The sequence below is a fragment of the Myotis daubentonii genome, chromosome 16 (genome assembly GCF_963259705.1).
Source record: "Myotis daubentonii chromosome 16, mMyoDau2.1, whole genome shotgun sequence".
NCBI classification, from domain to species: Eukaryota; Metazoa; Chordata; class Mammalia; order Chiroptera; family Vespertilionidae; genus Myotis; species Myotis daubentonii.
This window is the reverse complement of record NC_081855.1, coordinates 43,788,775-43,806,950: the sequence shown is the minus strand read 5'-3', so window position 1 is coordinate 43,806,950 and position 18,176 is coordinate 43,788,775. Positions and strand designations below refer to the sequence as shown.

At 58.6% G+C, this 18,176-nt stretch overlaps 1 protein-coding gene across 6 annotated transcripts in view; it reads right to left on the bottom strand.

Annotated features, from left to right (window-relative positions):
• The window catches only part of FMNL1 (formin like 1), a 29,080-nt gene extending 12,258 nt beyond the window's left edge, over window positions 1-16,822 (bottom strand). Inside the window, exons 1-8 of one of the 6 annotated variants that reach the window (XM_059670451.1) lie at window positions 16,219-16,822; window positions 5,665-5,748; window positions 3,787-3,870; window positions 2,783-2,856; window positions 2,416-2,499; window positions 1,921-2,058; window positions 1,645-1,662; window positions 11-119 (exon numbers count right to left, since the gene is read on the bottom strand). In XM_059670451.1, the coding sequence (XP_059526434.1) occupies window positions 11-119; window positions 1,645-1,662; window positions 1,921-2,058; window positions 2,416-2,499; window positions 2,783-2,856; window positions 3,787-3,870; window positions 5,665-5,748; window positions 16,219-16,347 (720 nt within the window). In that variant the 5' untranslated portion in view covers window positions 16,348-16,822. Of the gene's footprint in view, window positions 1-10; window positions 120-1,644; window positions 1,663-1,920; window positions 2,059-2,415; window positions 2,500-2,782; window positions 2,857-3,756; window positions 3,871-5,664; window positions 5,749-16,218 lie in introns of all 6 variants that reach the window. The other 5 variants (XM_059670447.1, XM_059670446.1, XM_059670450.1 and 2 more) reach the window with 5 other exon arrangements.
• Window positions 16,823-18,176: the final 1,354 nt, after the last annotated feature.

Below are 18,176 nucleotides of genomic sequence, written 5' to 3'. Positions count from 1 at the left end.
GCTGACCAACCTGGTAGTTCATGATGGCACGCAAGCACATAATGCAGACGTGGACGTCATCCTTCTGGCTGACGATGCGCGAGTTCCGCAGCGTCTTCCTGCTGTGGGCTGGGGTCAGCCTGGGCCGGGTGGGGAGGAGGCAGCAGGGGTCAGAGTCCCAAACCCAGCTTCCTGGCCAAACCCCCAACACTCAGATGGCCTCTGGGGTAAGAGGGGGGCACATGTACCCAACCAAGAGGGTGGCTGAGGACAGGAAGTTCCCCTCAGTCCCTAGGCCTGGGGCCTGACATGCTGGGGAGGATGTGGAGGAGGGTGGGTCAGAAAACAAAGACCCTTCACAGAAACTTGGCATTAAGAAGGGCCACTGTGACCCAGCCAGTGTGACTCAGTGGTTGAGCATCGACCTAGGAACCAGGAGGTCAAGGTTCGATTCCCGGGCAGGGCACATGCCCCGGTTGTGGGCTCCATCCCCGGTAAGGGCTGTGCAGGAGGCAGCTGATCAATGATTCTCTCTCATCATTGATGTTTCCATCTCTCTCCCTCTCCCTTCCTCTCTGAAATCAATAAAAAAACGTATTTTTAAGAAGAAGAAGAAAAAAAGAAGGGTTACTGTGTTGTGGAGATGGAGAGCCTATGAGAAAAGACTGTCAAAGCTTGGAAACCGCCATGCAAATGCTCTCCACAAGGGGGCGCTTCCGGCCACATGGGCTTATCTTCCACATGGAGAGGCGGCCTCTGAATTGAGACTGCCTTGTCTCAAACCCCAGTTCACCACTCACTGTGCAAGTTACTTAGTCTCCCTGTGCCTCCGTTTCCTCCTCTGTAACACAGGAATGGTAATAGTAGCGCCTCTCTGATGGGGTTGTGGGGACTATGGCATGAGCTCAGCACAGTGCCTGGCACGGAGGAAATGCTACTAGCATATGAGTGCGCTTAGTCACTCTTTGCTAAAAAGCGTGATTTTTTTCGTTGTTGCAGATCTCGCCAATGGTGACGTCCGCATCAGCTCTTCTTGACAGTCTGTCACATGTCCAACAACACCGTGAGGCCCCACCTTGCCCTTCTGCCTGCCGCATTACCCTGCGCTCGTCATTGCAAAACTATGCCTCTTGCTCACGCTGTGCCTTCTGCCTGAAATGCCGTTCCCTGTCCCCACCACTGCCCGTAAACCCATACCATCGCCTTCCTGATGCCCCAGTGGCCGCCTCCCTTCTCAGAGCTCACAGTCACACCTCCATGACAGCCTGTCACGCACTGCCCCCTACCAGACCAAGGACTCTCCAGAGCAGGGTACCTGTCTCCTGAGCACCTGCTGCCCTGACTGATACACAGTAAAGGCCAAAAAATACTGGTTCAATGAATGAATGAATGAATGAATGAATGAAGCATGTTGTGAGCTTTTGGGTCTTAACATGAAGTTAGTCCTCGTCCTACCCAAAGGAGGAGGAGAGGAAAGTGGGCATCCTCATGAGGCTCCAGGGCCATCTTCTTCCCTCGCCCCACCCCCCAGCAGGATGCCCTGAGTTAGGGCGGGGTGACCTATCCACAGCAGCTGAACCCAGGGGCATCAGTTGAACGCCTCACCCCACCCACCACCACCCGAGAGACCACCAGGCATGCACCTGCCCCCAGGCAGCTACATACCGGGGAGAAGGGGGGCACCTGGAGGCCGCATGGAAGAAAACAGGGGGTTAAATGGATACAAAAGGGGTCCCATTCACCCAGAAACCGCCTCCTTATTCCAGACCCACCCAGATGCCCATCCCTGCCCCGAGCTCTGTTTGAGGCCCTCACTCTGACCCCTAATGCCAGGCTACCCCTCCCACCATCCCTGCTGTCCCAGAGTGAGGCTGGCTGTATGCAGAGATCTAGGGGTGAAGTCTCCTTTCTCCCCATCACCCCGCCAGGGGGCCCACGTACTTGACGGTCAGGTGGCGACTCCTGGGCTGTGGCACCGAGGAGGCGGGTGGGCCCTTGCTGAGGTCTTCCACTGACTGCTCCAGGGGCTTGCTCTTCTCCGAGCTTGGGGCCCCATTGTCTGTGCTCTCCATGTCATACCTGAGGGTAGAGTGGGGTTGGAGGCCAACACTGCAGGGGTACTTAAGAGAAGAGTGGGGGGAAGTGAGGGGAGAGACGAGTGGGCAGGAGGGGGCTGTGTTCTTGGCACTGTGATGGGTTTAGGAGGGGGAGAGGGAACAGTGGAATAGAAGAGGAAGACACAGGTCCCAGCTGGGCTCCCCAAGATACATCCCGCCCCGTCCATGGCAGGCCTTCAGGAAGAGGCATGGTTCAAGGCCAGTGCAGGGTCCAGGGTGGCTAGGGCTGCACGGGGTGGAGTGACCAGGGGAGCGGCAAGGTACAGAAAGGCGCGGGTCAGCACTCAGGAGCAGCACGCGGGCAAGGGCCGGGGCTTACGTGACGGAGCACTGGGCAAAGGCCAGGTAATCGAGGAGCACATCCAGGCCGCGGTTCTCCTCGTTGAGGAACTCCTGCACCCACCTGCGGACACAGGCTCCTTCAGCGCCAGCAGGAAGGTCCTGCCCAGGGTGGGCACACAGGACAGGCAGGGGCCCCTGGGACGCACTTTCCCCAGGGATGCTCGGGGGCTCAGGCAGGACCCACGGCCTGGCCATGCCTCAGGGGTGTGGGTAGAGGAGGAGGCAGAGAAGCTGTCCTGGATACCTACCCCGGAGGTGGCCCACAGGGGAGAGGAGGGGTAGGAGGGGGACTCAGCAAGGGAAGCCCCGGGGGCTGCCTGGAGGAAAGCTGAGCCCTGGCTCACCCGATGTGGTTTGTCCTCAGGGAGATCTCCAGCTCCCGCAGCACCTGAGTGGACTCCTGGACTCGCCTCTTAAACTGGGGGCCAAGAACAGGGGAGTCTAGTGGGTGGAGCCCGGCCTCCCACAGGCCCACCAAGCCCTGCGGCAGCAGCCAGCCCTTCCCCCATAACTGGCCTTTCACGTTCAGCCGCCCCCACCACCTCCTCACACCTGCCCAACAGAATAAGCATTCTCAGGCTACACAAACTCCCCCATGCACAGACACGCAGGGTGCACACACAGACCTCCATACACAGACATACAGCATACACACCCGGGACCACAGGGCACACACACATATTCAAACACGAATACCCCAGGTACACACACACATGCACATCCAGACACAAGTATAAGGTACCTACACATCTACACACAGACACGTGGGGTACACACACACACCCTGTACATGGACTCAAAGATACACACAGCCCGGCTGGTGTGGCTCAGTGGTTGAGCGTTGACCTATAAACCAGGAGGTCACAGTTCGATTCCAGGTCAGGGCACATGCCTGAGTTGCAGGCTCCATCCCCGATGGGGGGTGTGCAGGAGGCAGCCGATCAATGATCTCTCATCTTTGATATTTCTATCTCTCTCTCCCTCTCCCTTCCTCTCTGGAATCAATCAATAAATATATATATTTTAAAAGGTACACACATATCCATATGTGAATACAAAAGTACACACATGCACATTCATGCACAGACACATGGGGCGCACACACCTATACAAGTACACACGCGTGTGCAGTGTAAGCACACACAGGACATGCAGAGGAACCTGTGTAAGCGCCTGCCCAGGGCACTCAGTCCCTGTGAACACACACTCACACATGCACCCGCACAACCACAGGCAAGTTTATACACACAGCTACTCCAGCTGCCCAGAGCTTAAAGTGCAGGGGGAAAGGAACAGAGAAAAAAGGGGAGACGTGTACCCCCAGGTTGGACATCCAATCCGATGCTACCTTTCGGCTGACCCCACCAGTTTCTAGGTAGCTCTTCAGCTTCTGGATATAGGCTGTGGGGGGGTTCTTGACTTGAAACCGCTCCTGGGGAGATGGAATGGGGTGTACAGGAACCAGCCAGGGCAAATGACCAGCCTTTGTCCCAGCATCCCATTCTCAGCTTTGACCCCAGGTTCCTGGGGAATACCAAAGCCCTAACCAAACCATCAGCCAGGCCACTTCCAAAGACCCCAGGCCTGGGCCCAGACTTTCCTTCGCACTGTGGCTCTAGCACAGCCTTGGGTGGAGTATGGAGGGGTCAGTCCTGCCATACACCCCACCTGGGAGGAGGGGACTCAGACCCCCCAGTAGGGGGCACCCTCCCAGCTGGGCGTGCTGGGAAGAGAAACAGTCTGGAGGGACCTTATGAATGCGCAGGCTGGGGCCCCTTCCCCAGGACACTACCCCAGCTGTCCAATCACCTGGGATGTTAGGTACCCGTGTGTGCCCATCTCCTGGGCCCCTGACTCCCCCGCCCCACCCAGCACTCCAGGAGCCACTCCCACAAAGAGGTGGTGGCCTATCAAAGGCCTCCTACCAGAGGAGCTCCCATCCTTCCCACCCCAGGCCCCTCACACCTGCCCAGCCCTCCACCTTCCACCTCTCCCAGGCTTTTGAGCCCAACCTGAGAAGCCAGGCCCAGTGGCAGGGACCCCCTACTACAGCCTCAGAGCCTCTGGTGGTAGCTCTCCCCCGCTCCCCAAGGCCTAGCCCTTTCCCCACCCCCATCCCCAGACTCCAGCCCTGCCAGCTCCTCCCCTCCATTAGCAGCAGCAGAAGGCCTAGCCCGGGCTCCCAGGGGAGACTCCCTGCTCCCCTCTCCCCACCCTCAGCCTCCCAGCCACAGGCCCGCCTCCCTGTTCACTAAAATCACTGCAGCCACAAGGCCCCTCCCTGTCCCGGCAGTGGGAGGGGTCCTCCTGCTACCATGGACAGCAGCCCTAGAAGCTGGCAGGGCCAGGGCAACCAGTGAGCCTTGAAGGTGGCAGCCCAGGCTCCTGACTACGCAAACCGCAAACCAAACCGAGGCAGGGGTTCTAGTCCCTGCTCCACCACTTAGTAACCGGTGGGCTTTGGGGAGCTGCGTGGTGGACGGCAGCTCCTCCGGACCCAAGGTAAAAGGAGGACAGGGACGCTGCCCACTTCCCCTGGGGTCAGGCAAAGATGTCCAGCCCCGGGGGATTCCCTTTCTTCCCCCGCCCGGAGCTGGAGGGTGGACAGCGGCTGCTCCAGGAAGCTGAGCAGGAGGATGGTGACACAGCCCCAGCTGAACTGGCGAGCTCATGGACTAGCCCCCGCCAGCTCTTCAGAGGACAGACCCAGCCCTGCTCATGACTCATGGGTCTCCGGGGAGGCCCATGTCCAAGAGAGGGCGATTCCGGAGCCCTGCAGATGCCGCCAGCACCCCAGCACCTCCCCACATGCTACCCTGGCCTCTGGGTAGGGTCTTGGCCAGGGGTCCTCAAACTTTTTAAACAGGGGGCCAGTTCACTGTCCCTCAGACCGTTGGAGGGCCGGACTATAGTTTAAAAAAAAAAACATCCTAACATCCCGGGTGATTGGACAGCTGGGGTAGTGTCCTGGGGAAGGGGCCCCAGCCTGCGGAGGACCTGGGCCCATTCATATGAACAAATTCCTATGCATACTGCACATATCTTATTTTGAAGTAAAAAAACAAAACGGGAACAAATACAATATTTGTATTTGCATGTGTCCCGCGGGCCGTAGTTTGAGGACCCCTGGTCTTGGCCCTTTGGGCAGCATGGCAGTGCCTCCTCTCCAGCCAGCCCCAGCCTGGCCGGGGCAGGGCATCAGTGGCAGAAGGGTCCTGGTACCCACCTGGTCACAGATGAGCTCCCACTTCTTCTCGTTGTCATACTGGCTCAGCAGCTGGACCTTGTCCGGGGGCAAGTTCATGCAGTTCTGGGAGGGGGGGGACAAGACAAAGACCCTGAGCCTGGGGCCCAGCAGGAAGGGAGGGAGCACGGGCATTTTCAGGGAACCCACTAGGGACCAGCTCCCTAGAGGTCTGTCATACACATGAATCCCTGTCACCCTCACCCCGGGAGACAAGTAACATTAGCCCATGAGGAAACTGAGGCACAGAGGTGGAGCGCCCTGCCCTAGGCCCAACAGCTAGAAAGTGACATTGAGATCTGAATAGGAGTCTGCCTGACCCAGGGCCTGAGCTCTGTCAGCCCACACCAACTCCCTGGCACACCTGGCATGCAGGCAGCAGTGTAGGTTCTCAGCCTAACTTCCTGGGACCTCAAACACCTCTGGGCTCATCTCCCCATCCATACTAATAAAAGGGTAATATGCTAATTAGACCAAACATCTTCTGGACAAAGCCACGGTGGCAGGGGCTGAAGCAGAGGTGGTTAGGGGTGATCGGGCTGGCAGGGGAGGGCAGTTAGGGCAATCAGGCCGGTAGGGGAGGGCAGTTAGGGGTGATCAGGCAGGCAGGCAAGCGGTTAGGAGCCAGCGGTCCCGGATTGCGAGAGGGATGTCTGACTGCTGGTTTAGGCCCGATAAACCGGCAGTCGGACAGCCCCGAAGGGGTCCCAGATTGGAGAGGGTGCAGGCTGGGCTGAGGGACACTCCGCCCCTGCACAGATTTTGTGCACCAGGCCTCTAGTGTGCAATAAGAAGGTATCATCCCTTCTCCATTGGGGCAAGAAGCTAACAGGAGAGCCATCTACAGCCAGGCTCCAGTGTGGCCACACACCACCAGGCACCACATGCCCAGCCCAGGGCACCAGTGTCTCACAAACACCAGAAAAACCTTTTTGTTGATCCTCACCTGAGCATATTTTTCCAATGATTTTTAGAGTGAGTGGAAGGGAGGGGGAGAGACAGAGAGCTAAAAACATCAATGTGAGAGAGACACATCGATTGGTTGCCTCCCACACGTGCCCCAACCAGGGCCGGGGATCGAGCCTGCAACCGAGGTACATGCCCTTGACCCTTGCTCAGAATCGAACCCGGAACCCTTCAGTCCAAGGGCCAACACTCTATCCACTGAGCCGAATCGGCTAGGGTCGTGGTCGGCAAACTGCGGCTCTTGAGCCACAGGCAGCTCTTTGGCCCCTTGAGTGTGGCTCTTCCTAAGCCTTAGGAGTACCCTAATTAAGTTAATAACAATGTACCTACCTATATAGTTTAAGTTTAAAAAATTTGGCTCTCAAAAGAAATATCAATCGTTGCCCTGTTGACATTTGGCTCTGTTGACTAATGAGTGCGCCCACCACTGGGCTAGGGCAACACCAAAAAATCTTGCCATGATGCAGACAGCAGCCTTCTTTCCCATCCCTCTCCAGCCCCTCCCACCTCGTCACTTCTGGGAGGAAGGAGATGGAGACAGGCTGAGGGAGCTGAGGTCAGAGGTCAGGGAATTCCAAGCAGGTGCATCATGGCTTCGGGGTGGGAGGGGGGATTCCAGGGGAAGGTCACCCAGCCACAGGACCTGGGGCGCGCAGACAGCACGCTGGGTCTGTGGCCCAGGCTGGGTCTGTGGCCCAGGCAGACAGCACGCTGGGGTGGCCCAGGCTGGGACTCCCCTCGAGAGCTAAGGAAGCCTCAGCAGGGCTCTGCCTGGGTCCTCATGGGCGTGGTGTCCCTGTCAAGCCCCTCCCCACAGGGCAGGCATACAGTCCCGCTGGGGATGTGGAGCCACCGGGTGTTGCCAGCACTCAGGGCTCCTGGACCCCCAAGACTTAGCAGGTCTTCCTAATAGACCCAGAAGACGATGCCAATTCACCCCAATGCAGTCAACCTCGGGTTTATTGAGTGTCTACTATGTGTCAGACCCCAGGAAACAGTTCTTGCCCCCCAGGAGCTCCAAGTCTCCTGGGGTGACATGGAAGGAAGCCCGGTCCCCAGCTCACGTCGCCCTGACGCCCAGACGGGAGGCCACAGCTGGAACTGAGAGGGGCCACACCCACTGAGGCCCACAGCCAGCTTCCTCTCTGGGGTGCTGGGCCTAGCGCTAGGGCTCTGCCCAGACCTCATCCCCAAAATCACGGCCCTGGGTCAGGCCCAGACCACAGGAAGCTGCGCTCTCAGCCCCCATTGCCCAAGCTTTCTGTCTGGGCCCCGAGGTGAAAGGTGAAACTGCCCTTCCGGCAGCCCCCCCAGGCCGGCCTGGGGATGCGTCACCCCTCACCCCGCTTATGAAAGGAGCCCGACTGGGGAAACTGCTGCTGCCTCAGCCGCCACCTCCTCCAACCAACCACGGCCACAGCCAGAGCAGCTCCTGCCCTTGGGGAGGGTTCTACTGGGCCAGGGAGCCTGCCTGCGCTCTCTCTCTCTCTCTCTCTCTCTCTCTCTCTCTCTCTCTCTCTCTCTCTCTCATCCATCCCCACCCCACAGAGACCCAGGGCGGGGCAGGGCTAAAGTGATGGGGCAAGGCTGAGGGGAAGGAAGAAGCAGTGAGGGAGGGAGAACAGGCAATAACAAGGAAACCGGAGCAGAACCAGAGAGGAGGGAGGTGGGGGGTGGGGGGGGCGGTGAGGGGCAGCTGAGCCTTAGGCAGTGGTTCTCAACCTTCTGGCCCTTTAAATACAGTTCCTCATGTTGTGACCCAACCATAAAATTATTTTTGTTGCTACTTCGTAACTGTAATGTTGCTACTGTTATGAATCGTAATGTAAATATCTGATAGGCAGGATGGTCTTAGGCGAAGGGGTCGCGGCCCACAGGTTGAGAACCGCTGCGGCTTAGAGGGAAGAGCCATTTCCCAATATGGGTCTTCCTGGGCCCTCACCCAACCCGGGACCTGTTTAGGGCCTGGAATGGTCCCAGCGGCACCAACCATCCTGGGGGCCGGCTTTGCCTGAAAGCTTATGGAGCTGGGAGCTGGGCATTGCTCTGAGCCTTGCACGCAGGTGACCACTGTCCACTCTCACTCCATCACTGGCACCATGATTAGCCCATCTTACAGGTGCCGGCACAGATTAGGGACCGGCCCCAGGTTACAAGCCAGTAAGAGGGGAGCTGGGTGGGCTTTGAGCCCAGAGCTAACTTTGCCCCAGAGCCTGGCCTGTCCCCCAGGACAGCACCATGGTCATTAGTGGGGAGGGGGAGGCCTCTGCTGGAGCCGGCACACCTGTCCTGACCCACAGCCTCGGCCCACCCTCTCCCCTCTGCCCCTTCCCCACCTGGCCCCCCTCAGGCCCGCAGGCCCACATGCCAGCCTGCCAGACGGGCTAAATTTAGGCTCCGAGATCAGAAATAGCTCTGACAGCGCTGAGCACTAATTAGCAGCTGTTCCTTGGCTATGCCCACCGAGGAGATGGGCACCCTAGGGAGCAGGAGAGGGGCCAGTGGATGCCACTCACTCTGAGTGGGGTGAGGCCACCCTGAGAAATAAGAACAGGCCCCCAGACCCAGGGCCCTCAGCAGGGAGGCAGCACGATGGGGCTGAGCCCTGGGAGACTCGTAGAAGTCTGGCTGACAGAGCTCACATGGACCAGGAAAGGACAGGGAAATCCAGGGGTGTGTGACTTGCCTCCTGGGGCAGGGGCTGCTCTGGGCCCACCAGCCCTATCACTTCTTTGCTCCTTGAGCCTCAATTTCCTTCTCCATAAAATGGGCACACTTGCCTGGCCAGTGTTGTTCAGTGGTTGAGCATCGACCTATGAACCAGGACGTCACGGTTCGATTCCCAGTCAGGGCACATGCCTGGGTTTCAGGCTGCGTCCCCAGTGTGGGGCGTGCAGGAGGCAGCCAATCGATGATTCTCTCTCATCATTGATGTTTCTATCTCTCTCTCCCTCTCTCTTCCTGTCTGAAATCAATAAAATATATTTTATAAATAAATAATACAATGGGCATGCTTCCCTCCTGCCTCAGACCCACAGAGCTGCTAGGAACCCCCGTGCGAAGCTGTGTTCTGGTGGCAATAATACTCTTCGTGATGCACCACAACGAAGAGGCACTCTGGGGGATGGGGAAGTGCGTCTCTGATCCCAAGGTGAGGGGTCGTGTGGTGAGCAGAAGTTAGTGAAAACATCCAGATAAAACAAACCTGCCTCCAAGGCCTGGCCAAAGATGACCTGGCCCTTCAGCACCCTCCCCCTGCACCCTGTATGCTTTGGGTCAGAGGGAGGAGGAGGTAGGCTTCATCTCCTGGGGTGTAGCCAAGAAAAGGAGCTGATTTCCCAATGTTTCTTTCTTTCTTTTTTATCCCAATATTTCTATTAGAATGTGTGGAGATCAGCCCGGCCTGCATGGCTCAGTGATTGAGTGTCAACCTATGAACTAGGAGGTCACAGTTCGATTCCTGGTCAGGGCACATGCCTGGGTTGTGGGCTTGATCCCCAGTGTGGGGTGTGCAGGAGGCAGCCAATCAATGATTCTCTCTCATCATTGATGTTTCTGTCTCTCTCCCCTCCTTGCCTTTCTGAAATCAATAAAAATATATTTAAAAAAAAAAAAAAAAGGTGTGGAGTTCAGTCTCCTCCTTCCCTACTCCTACCTCTCTGAGTGCCAGAGGGTCCTCCAGCCTTGCTCCCCCAGGACCAGGCCCTTGCAGGTCTTTACGACGCCCCCCCAGTGCTGACGTCAGAAGGCGTCCCTGGAGACTGAGGGGCTCCGGCTACATCTGGACACAGCCACACCCTCCAGTTTCACTTTCATTTGAACTGAGACTAATTCCAACCCACCTGCCCAACCTCTCCCCTTGGAGCCCCAGGATGCCCTTGAACTTGGGCACCAACTCCAGTCTCAGACCAGCCCTGCAGGGGTTCCACAGCCTAATGAGCCTAGAAGTGGCCCTGTCCCCCAGCCCCCACTTCTCCATCTATCTCCCCCACCCACCTCTATCTGGCCTCAATCTCGGTTTTAGAGCTCTCAGCGCATTTCCAAAAACAATCAATTTTATCCACTTTAAAAAATTCCAATATCTAGATTTTCTGGGGCTTTTAGGGCAAGCAATCCAGGCTTATAGGAGAGGGTTGTGGAGTAACTCAAGCCTAGGATCAAGTACTAAGAACCCCAGAAAGTTAACAGTTTCTCCCATCAGGGTTCAAGGATTCCCACAGCAGGGACAAGGACAAGCAGGGTGGGAGCCAGGGCAGCAGGCACTGCCCATAAAGCCAAGTTGATAGGAGAACAACAACAATAATAATAAATAATCCCAGCCTGGCTGGTGTGGCTCAGTGGTTGAGTGTAGATGTCTGAATCAAGAGGTCACAGTTCAATTCCCAGTCAAGGCACAAGCCTGGGATGCAGGCTCGATCCCCAGTAGGAGGCATGCAGGAGGTAGCTGATCAATGATTCTCTCTCCTCATTCTCTCTCATCATTGATGTTTCTATCTCTCTCTCCCTCTCCTTTCCTCCCTGAAATCAATGAAAATTATATTTAAACACTAATAATAAATACTCCCAAAACATTCTGTGCGAGGTTCCATTCTAAATGCTTTAACTCATTTAAACCTCAACAACAAGCCTACGGGATTGATACTATTTCAATCCCCATTTCACAAATGAGAAACTGAGGCACGGAGAGATTAAGTCGCTTGCCCACGGTGACCTGGCTGGCAAGCGGGTAAGACGATTGCGTTTCCTCTAAAGACGGAGCACTGAGGACTATGAAAACTGTGGGTCCTGGACCCCAGGGTCTTCTGCAGACAGACTGGCCCAGTCTCCCGTCTGAGGAATCAGGAACAGCCAGCCCCATTTCCTGCCACCCAGCACCCTACGCTTCCTGTTGTTGCCCACACCGAGCTCTTACTCACTGGGGAACCCCCCCCCCCCCCACCACCACCACCAGCGCACCCTCTCTCAGAGGGAAGTGGAGGCCTCCCTGCCCCCTTCCACATGTGCATACAGTTAACCAGCTACCGTTAGCAACACCGCTGCCCCACCCTCCAGGAGAGGCGGGCCCTCCCTCTCGTGGTTTCCGGCCGCCAGGCAGTTTTCGGTGTAGGCCCTACTGCTGCCGACCTGCATGATGGCAGGGAGGGCAGCCTGGCCGGTGATGGCTAAAGACAGCAACCTTGCCGAAACCGGTTTGGCTCAGTGGATAGAGCGTCGGCCTGCGGACTGAGAGGTCCCAGGTTCGATTCCGGTCAAGGGCATGTACCTGGGTTGTGGGCACATCCCCAGTGGGAGATGTGCAGGAGGCAGCTGATCGATGATTCTTTCTCATCGATGTTTCTAACTCTCTATCTCTCTCCCTTCCTCTCTGTAAAAAATCAATAAAATATATTAAAAAAAAAAAAAAAAGACAGCAACCTTGGTTGGTCTTGGTAAGGTGGGTGGGGGCAGGGGAGAGGCCCAAGTGGGCTCTTTCATCTCGAAGGGCCCCAAGATAGAGAGGACCGGACCGACCCCACCGTCAAACCCCCACCTCACAGTGCAGTGTTTACTGAGCACTTGCTCTGCATCAGGCACTGTGCTAAGCCCTCTATCTAATCCCCTCAACTCTATTTCTTTTTTAATATTTTAATTGATTTTTTAGAGAGAGGGGAAGGGAGAAGGATAGAGAGATAGAAACATCAATGAGACAAACATCACGCAGCTGCCTCCTGCACGCCCCCCACTGGCGATCAAGCCCACAACCCGGGCATGTGTCCTGACTAGGAATTGACCTCCTGGTTCATGGGTCAATGCTCAACCATTGAGCCACACAGGGCGGGTCCCTCCTATTTAATCCCTCCAACAGTCCTAGGAGGCCGGCATATGCCATTACTATCCTCTTTTCACACGTGAGGAAAACTGAAGCTCAGAAGGGGCAGATAACTTGCTCAAGGTACAAAGTGGCAAAGACAAAATGCAGCACCCAAGCTTCACGACCCCAAAGCCCAGGAATCTCCTCTACCTTTCCCATGAGTAACCCCGGCCGCTCCCAGAGGCAGGAGGCCCAAGCCACCTTCCAGGGCTCCATGTTTCTGGGAAAAATGCAGAGGTGGCCCTCTGAGCAGCCCCACCTGCTCCTGCCCATCTCACCCAGCTCTTTGCCAACTGGCCCCAGATGTCACTGTGAATCATGCCCACCGCATCCCTGGGTGCCAGGGCCAGCCTGTGCCCGCCCTGCCTGCTGGGAATGTCAACCCGCAGCCTCTGCCCAGCCCAGCATCTGACCACATGGCCACCACTCCACTGGGATCCTCTGTGTGAGACCCCCCCAGAGATGAGAGGCACAGGGCCTGAGCCACCCCACAGCTACATGCCCCCATACTTCATCCGCCCCACCCCAGGGAGTGGGACAGATGGTCAAGGAGACAGCCCCTCCCTGGCAGGCCCACAGCATGGAGATACCACCTCTGCTCCTTACACCAGCTCCAGCAGGGAGGGGGGGTCCAGCTAAAGCAGGATCCCAGCACCCACACCCTGCTTGGGGCTGTCCTGACCCCTCCACACAGCCTAGCCAAGTGCCCATGACCCTGGGCACAGGCTAGGGGCACTCCTGGGCAGCTAGGCCCCATCAGGCAAATTCTTCTCCAAGTGGTCCAGCCTCCTTTTGGATGCCAGCATCACTCTCAGCCTCAAGGACAACATCCCAGTCACCTTCCCTGGATCCCGTGGCCCTAAGATTACAGGCTCCTCCCTGCCCAGACAGATCAGGGTGTCCTCTGCCTGACCATAGCATGGCACTCCTGGCAGGCCTGGAAAGAGTGTCTTGCCATCCCAAACCCTAACCCTGGCCGGGGAAGGCCTGAAGGGGCGGAAGACACCCAGCCGCGGGCATGGCACAGGAGAGGCGAGAGTGCAGAGCTGGCGGGCTGGCTTCCCACCATTGCAGCAGGCCCGTGTCGCTGGGCAGCATGGCTCCTCCGCTGTTGCTAAGGCAGCAGGCGGAAATCCTGGCTCAACCTGCCCTTTCTCCCCACCCCCATTTTAAGCAGGGGCACCCCTCTCTCGTACAGCCTTCTTAGAAAAGTAGCCCCACCACCCACCCTTGCATGGGAGAAAGGCTGCCAGGGGGGAAAGGAAGAGCAAGCTCCCGCATCTCCGTTTTGGCTGTGGGCCATGGTGGGGGCACCACCCCTCACCGACAAGATGGGCCCCACAGCCAGGAGCCCAGCAGTGGTTTGGGGTTTCAGGATCCTGCTCCCTACCAAGAATGAAAGGGCGGAGCTTAAACGAAAGGAAGAGGTTTCCTGGGGCCAAGTGACTAGATCCCAAGGGGCGGGGACTGTGCTTCTCCCATCAAGACTGGGTGTCTCTGGGGGAGATGGCCCATCACGCTCAGCTGTCTTAGGCTCTTCTCTTGGACATTCATGAAGGGCAGGACTCAGATGAAGGCCGTGCTCAGATGAAGGCATGCCCTACAATTCCCATCGCCAGGCCCGTGGGTTTAGCCAAAGCCTCAGTCCTGGGCAGCCTCAGGCAGGGACCAAGGCTGCCACCCAATGGAGCTCATGCCCCTGCTGGTGGGGAGTGAGAAGAGCCAAGTTCTTAGCCAAGTAACCTTGGGTTGAGTGCATTCTGTCTATACAGGATGAGGGACAGGGTGATCTGTCCCCAGGAAGGTGAGGTGTAAACACACTGGGGCTCCCGGGGACTGGGGTGGTGCTGCCCTAGATTTCTACCCAGCCACCACCCTTTCCCGCCCCCCCCAGGACACCCTTTAAGGCCCATCTTGGGGCCTCCACCCTCTACACCCTGGTACTTAGGCACTCCCAATGGCATTTCGTGTCAGACTCAGCCAATCTGAGCAAAGGCCAAAACGCCAGCAGAGCAATCAAGTCCCACACATGCATCAGAACCTCAACCACTTGACTTCTGGACTTTCCACTGGTCTGAATTATTCACATGGCTCCTCCTCATTAGTGCATGTAACAGAGAAGGAATTGGGGCCTGGACCTCACCCTGAGAGCCAGTCCAATCCTCATCCATAGGCACACACTCAGGGGGCTGGGGGTTGGGGGGGAAACCTGGGTTCCCCAGTCAAGCTGGCAGGGGTCCAGGGATCCACCAGCAACTCAGGCTCCCCAGATGGCCCCAGACACCATCTCTCTTCATTCTCCCCCTCTCCCCATCTGCTCAGCTCAGTTCAGCTCTGCCAGGCCATGGGTTTGGGGAAAGGGGAACAGGTGTAGGGATGGGGTAATCGGGGCCCAGCCTGGTGTGGGGTGTCCCTCAGAGTCCCTCCCTCTCCCATAATCAAGCAAGATGCTTCTCAAGCATAGACCAGACCCCACCCCATAGCTCCTCCAAACCCTCTGAGCCTTTCTCCTGGGAGGGGGAGCAGCCAAGATTTCCAGGAACTGTTAGGAGGGGCCATGCAGAGGACCTGGCAAGGGCGGCCTACTCGCCAGGGGAAGGGAAATGATGTCAGGGAGGTAGAGGGGAGAAGCACTGAGACAGCCACCAGCCAGCACTGCTCTGCTGCCTGCGCCGCCCTGGGCCCCCCAACCCCCCTCAGACCTGCAGTGCCAGGCTGCTCAGAATGGGCAGTGCCTCTGGGGAAAGGCAGGGCCTTATTCGCCTGTCACCCAGTGTCCAGCAAGGGAGCTGACAGGAGACAGGCCACCAGGCACTTAGAGAAGGGAGCCTGGGAGCCTGGGACAGGGCTGGGCTGGGGAAAGGGAAGTGAGAATGAGTGACCCTTTCTCCTTACTTCTGCCTCCCACCAGGTCTTAGGGAGCCCCCACCCACCCAACACATCCTGACTGCCTCTAGGCTTGGCCTGAGCTGATGGCTCCCTCCCCAGTGGCCAAGTCCCCAGATCCCCAATTCCGGGGAGCAGGTGGCAGTGGGCAGTGTGGGTGCCTCCAGACTTTTGCTCCCCACCAAGCCAGAGTGAGCAACTCTTCCTGACCCCATCCTTCCTACCCTTAATCCCTGCAGTGGTAGGAAGGGGTGCCCAAGATAAGGACCTTGGGCAACCTCTCCCAGATAGAGGGGGCGAGAAACACAGCATCCCCTCTGCAGGATCTGACAGCCCAGCTGCCAGCAGCCTAGGCACCAACACATCGAGACCAAACACCCAGCTCCCTCTCCAGCTGCCAGGAGGTGACATGTCACCCCTGCCATCTTTGACCCTGAGACACCAGCAGATGCTCCAGACCCGTGCCTGGTGGCCGGGCCTGTGTGCAGTGGCGAAGGGGTGTCCCGCGAACCCCTTTTCTGGGCTCCACTCCCAACTTGCTCACAGGACATTTTTGCTTAGACCTTTAGATCCGAGAGCACTGGGGGGATGGGGTGTCTTGGGGAGGGAGACTGGGTGGTTGAGGAAGAAAGTTTTGGGGGGAGAGTGCTAAGTCACTGAGAGAAGCCACCGTCGGTGCCACCCCGCGGAGGGCAGCCACTGGACTGGGGATCTCCAAGCGGTACCTGAGCCCCCGGGGGGCGGGGACGCGTGCCGAGCTCCTGCCGCCCCCCCCTCCCCAACACACACACACACACCCCGCCCGCGCCCTGTGCGCGGCAGGTCAGCCTCACCAGAACGCGGTTGAACCGTTCTTCCAGCTCGCCCGCCGCGGGCATCGGCTGCTTGGGCGCCGCGGGCTGCTTGGGTGACGGCGCGGCCAGGCCCGCGGGCGGCTCTGCGCTGCCGGCCGCGTTGCCCATGGTGGTCCCCACCCAGCCGGCCAGGCGCCTCCAGCCTCGGAAATCCAGCTTTCCGGGGGGCCGGGGGCGAGGCTCCCGGCCTGGGGGACGAGGTGAGCCGCGGCTGGCAGCGGTCGCGGGGGGCTCGGCGGCGCGGGAGCTCGGCTCAGCGGCGCGCAGGGGCCCGGGCGCGGCGTCCCATCGCGGCGGCCCCGTCCGAGGAGCCGGGCGGCGAGCTGCGGGGTGGGGGGAGGAAGTCAGGCTGCAGGCCGCCGGGGCCAGAGGGCTGGGCCGGGGGCAGGAAGCTGCGGCGCGGGCTCCCCCCTCGGCGCGTCTCGAACTTCTGCTCTCGCTCCCGGTGCGCGCAAACCGCGCTCCGCCGCCGCCGCCGAGCGCCCAGCCCCAGGGGGGCGGGCTGCAGGGAGGGGGCGGGCGCGGGGTGCCGGCCCGGGGTCCGCGGCGGCCATGGCGCGGCGGGGCGGGGGCGGCCGACCCGGTTCACCTGCCGCAGAGGGGGCGGCGGGCGCCGCTTCACCTGCCCGAGCGGGAGGCGACCGAGGCGAGGCGGAGGCGGCGGCGCGCCAGGCAGCGCCTCCGGGTCCTAGAACCGCAGGCTGCCTCTCTCTCCCAGCCGGGCATCGGCGGGGTCCGCGGGCATGGGGTCCCTGCTGGGGGCCGGGGTGGGCAAACCTCCAGCTGGTGATGGTCAGCCACTGCGAGTGCGGCCGGGAGACCCATCACCGGGCAGCACGGGGGCGCCACCGCTGCGTCCCCCTCTCGGGTTCCCGACCGAGAAGGTGGGAGCCCCCTTCCAAGCCCCCCACCCCTTGTTTCTCTCCTCTGTGTAGCCCAGGGAAGAGCTGAGGACCAGAGGGAAGCATCTGCAAATGAGAACCCCAAAGAAGGGCGGGGGGCGGGGCGGAGCGCAGACCCAGTCCAACGGCGACCCCTCCCCGCGACCTGTCCCGCCCTGGACCAACTCTCCGCGCCTGTGCCGGCACCCCCAGTGGCTTTAGAATGCGAGCGCCCGTGGAAAAGGGCAGAATTCCAGCATCTGGGGACCACCGAGGCAGTCTCCAGGAGACGCGTGGGGGTTGGGAATGGAGGATGAACGCTGGCATCCGGGCTGGGAAAGGAGCAGGCGCTGCAGAGGGGAAATGAATCTCCTTGACGCTGTCACCAGGGACCTAAGGTAGCTTCGCATCTTGGAGAACAACAGTCTCTGGTGCCTGGCAATTCCAGGAACGCTTCAGAGGTCTTCTTCCGTTTATCCGGACAATGACCAGGGAAGGCAGTATAGATAGTGACACCCTAATTTTGGAGACGGGGACACTGAGGCTCAAGGAGGTTGTGTTGCCCGAGGGCAGGCAGCTAATAGAAAGCAGAAACAGGCCTCCTCTCAAAGCCTACACAGCCTTGGAGCTGCCGTCCTGGCGCCTCACACCCCTCCCATCCAGGATGGGCCAGAGGATGAGAGTATTGAGGGGCGTAGGACCCCAGGTCTGGGCACAATCTCCAGTCTGAGTTTGAAGCTTTTCTTTCCGCTGCTCCCCATTTAGTTTGTGGGGATCCCCAAGTGGTCTCTTCTTGCACTACCAAGGCATGGAGGAAGGAGGACCCATTCATGAGCCCTGGATTTTCTCTAGGCCAGGCCATAGTTTCCTCTTCCTTCTGCCCTCCCTTTTATTTTTTTTTATTTTTTTAAAAATATATTTTATTGATTTTTTTACAGAGAGGAAGGGAGAGGGACAGAGAGTTAGAAGCATCAATGAGAGAGAAACATCGATCAGCCACCTCCTGCACACCCCCTACTGGGGATGTGCCGGCAACCAAGGCACATGCCCTTGACG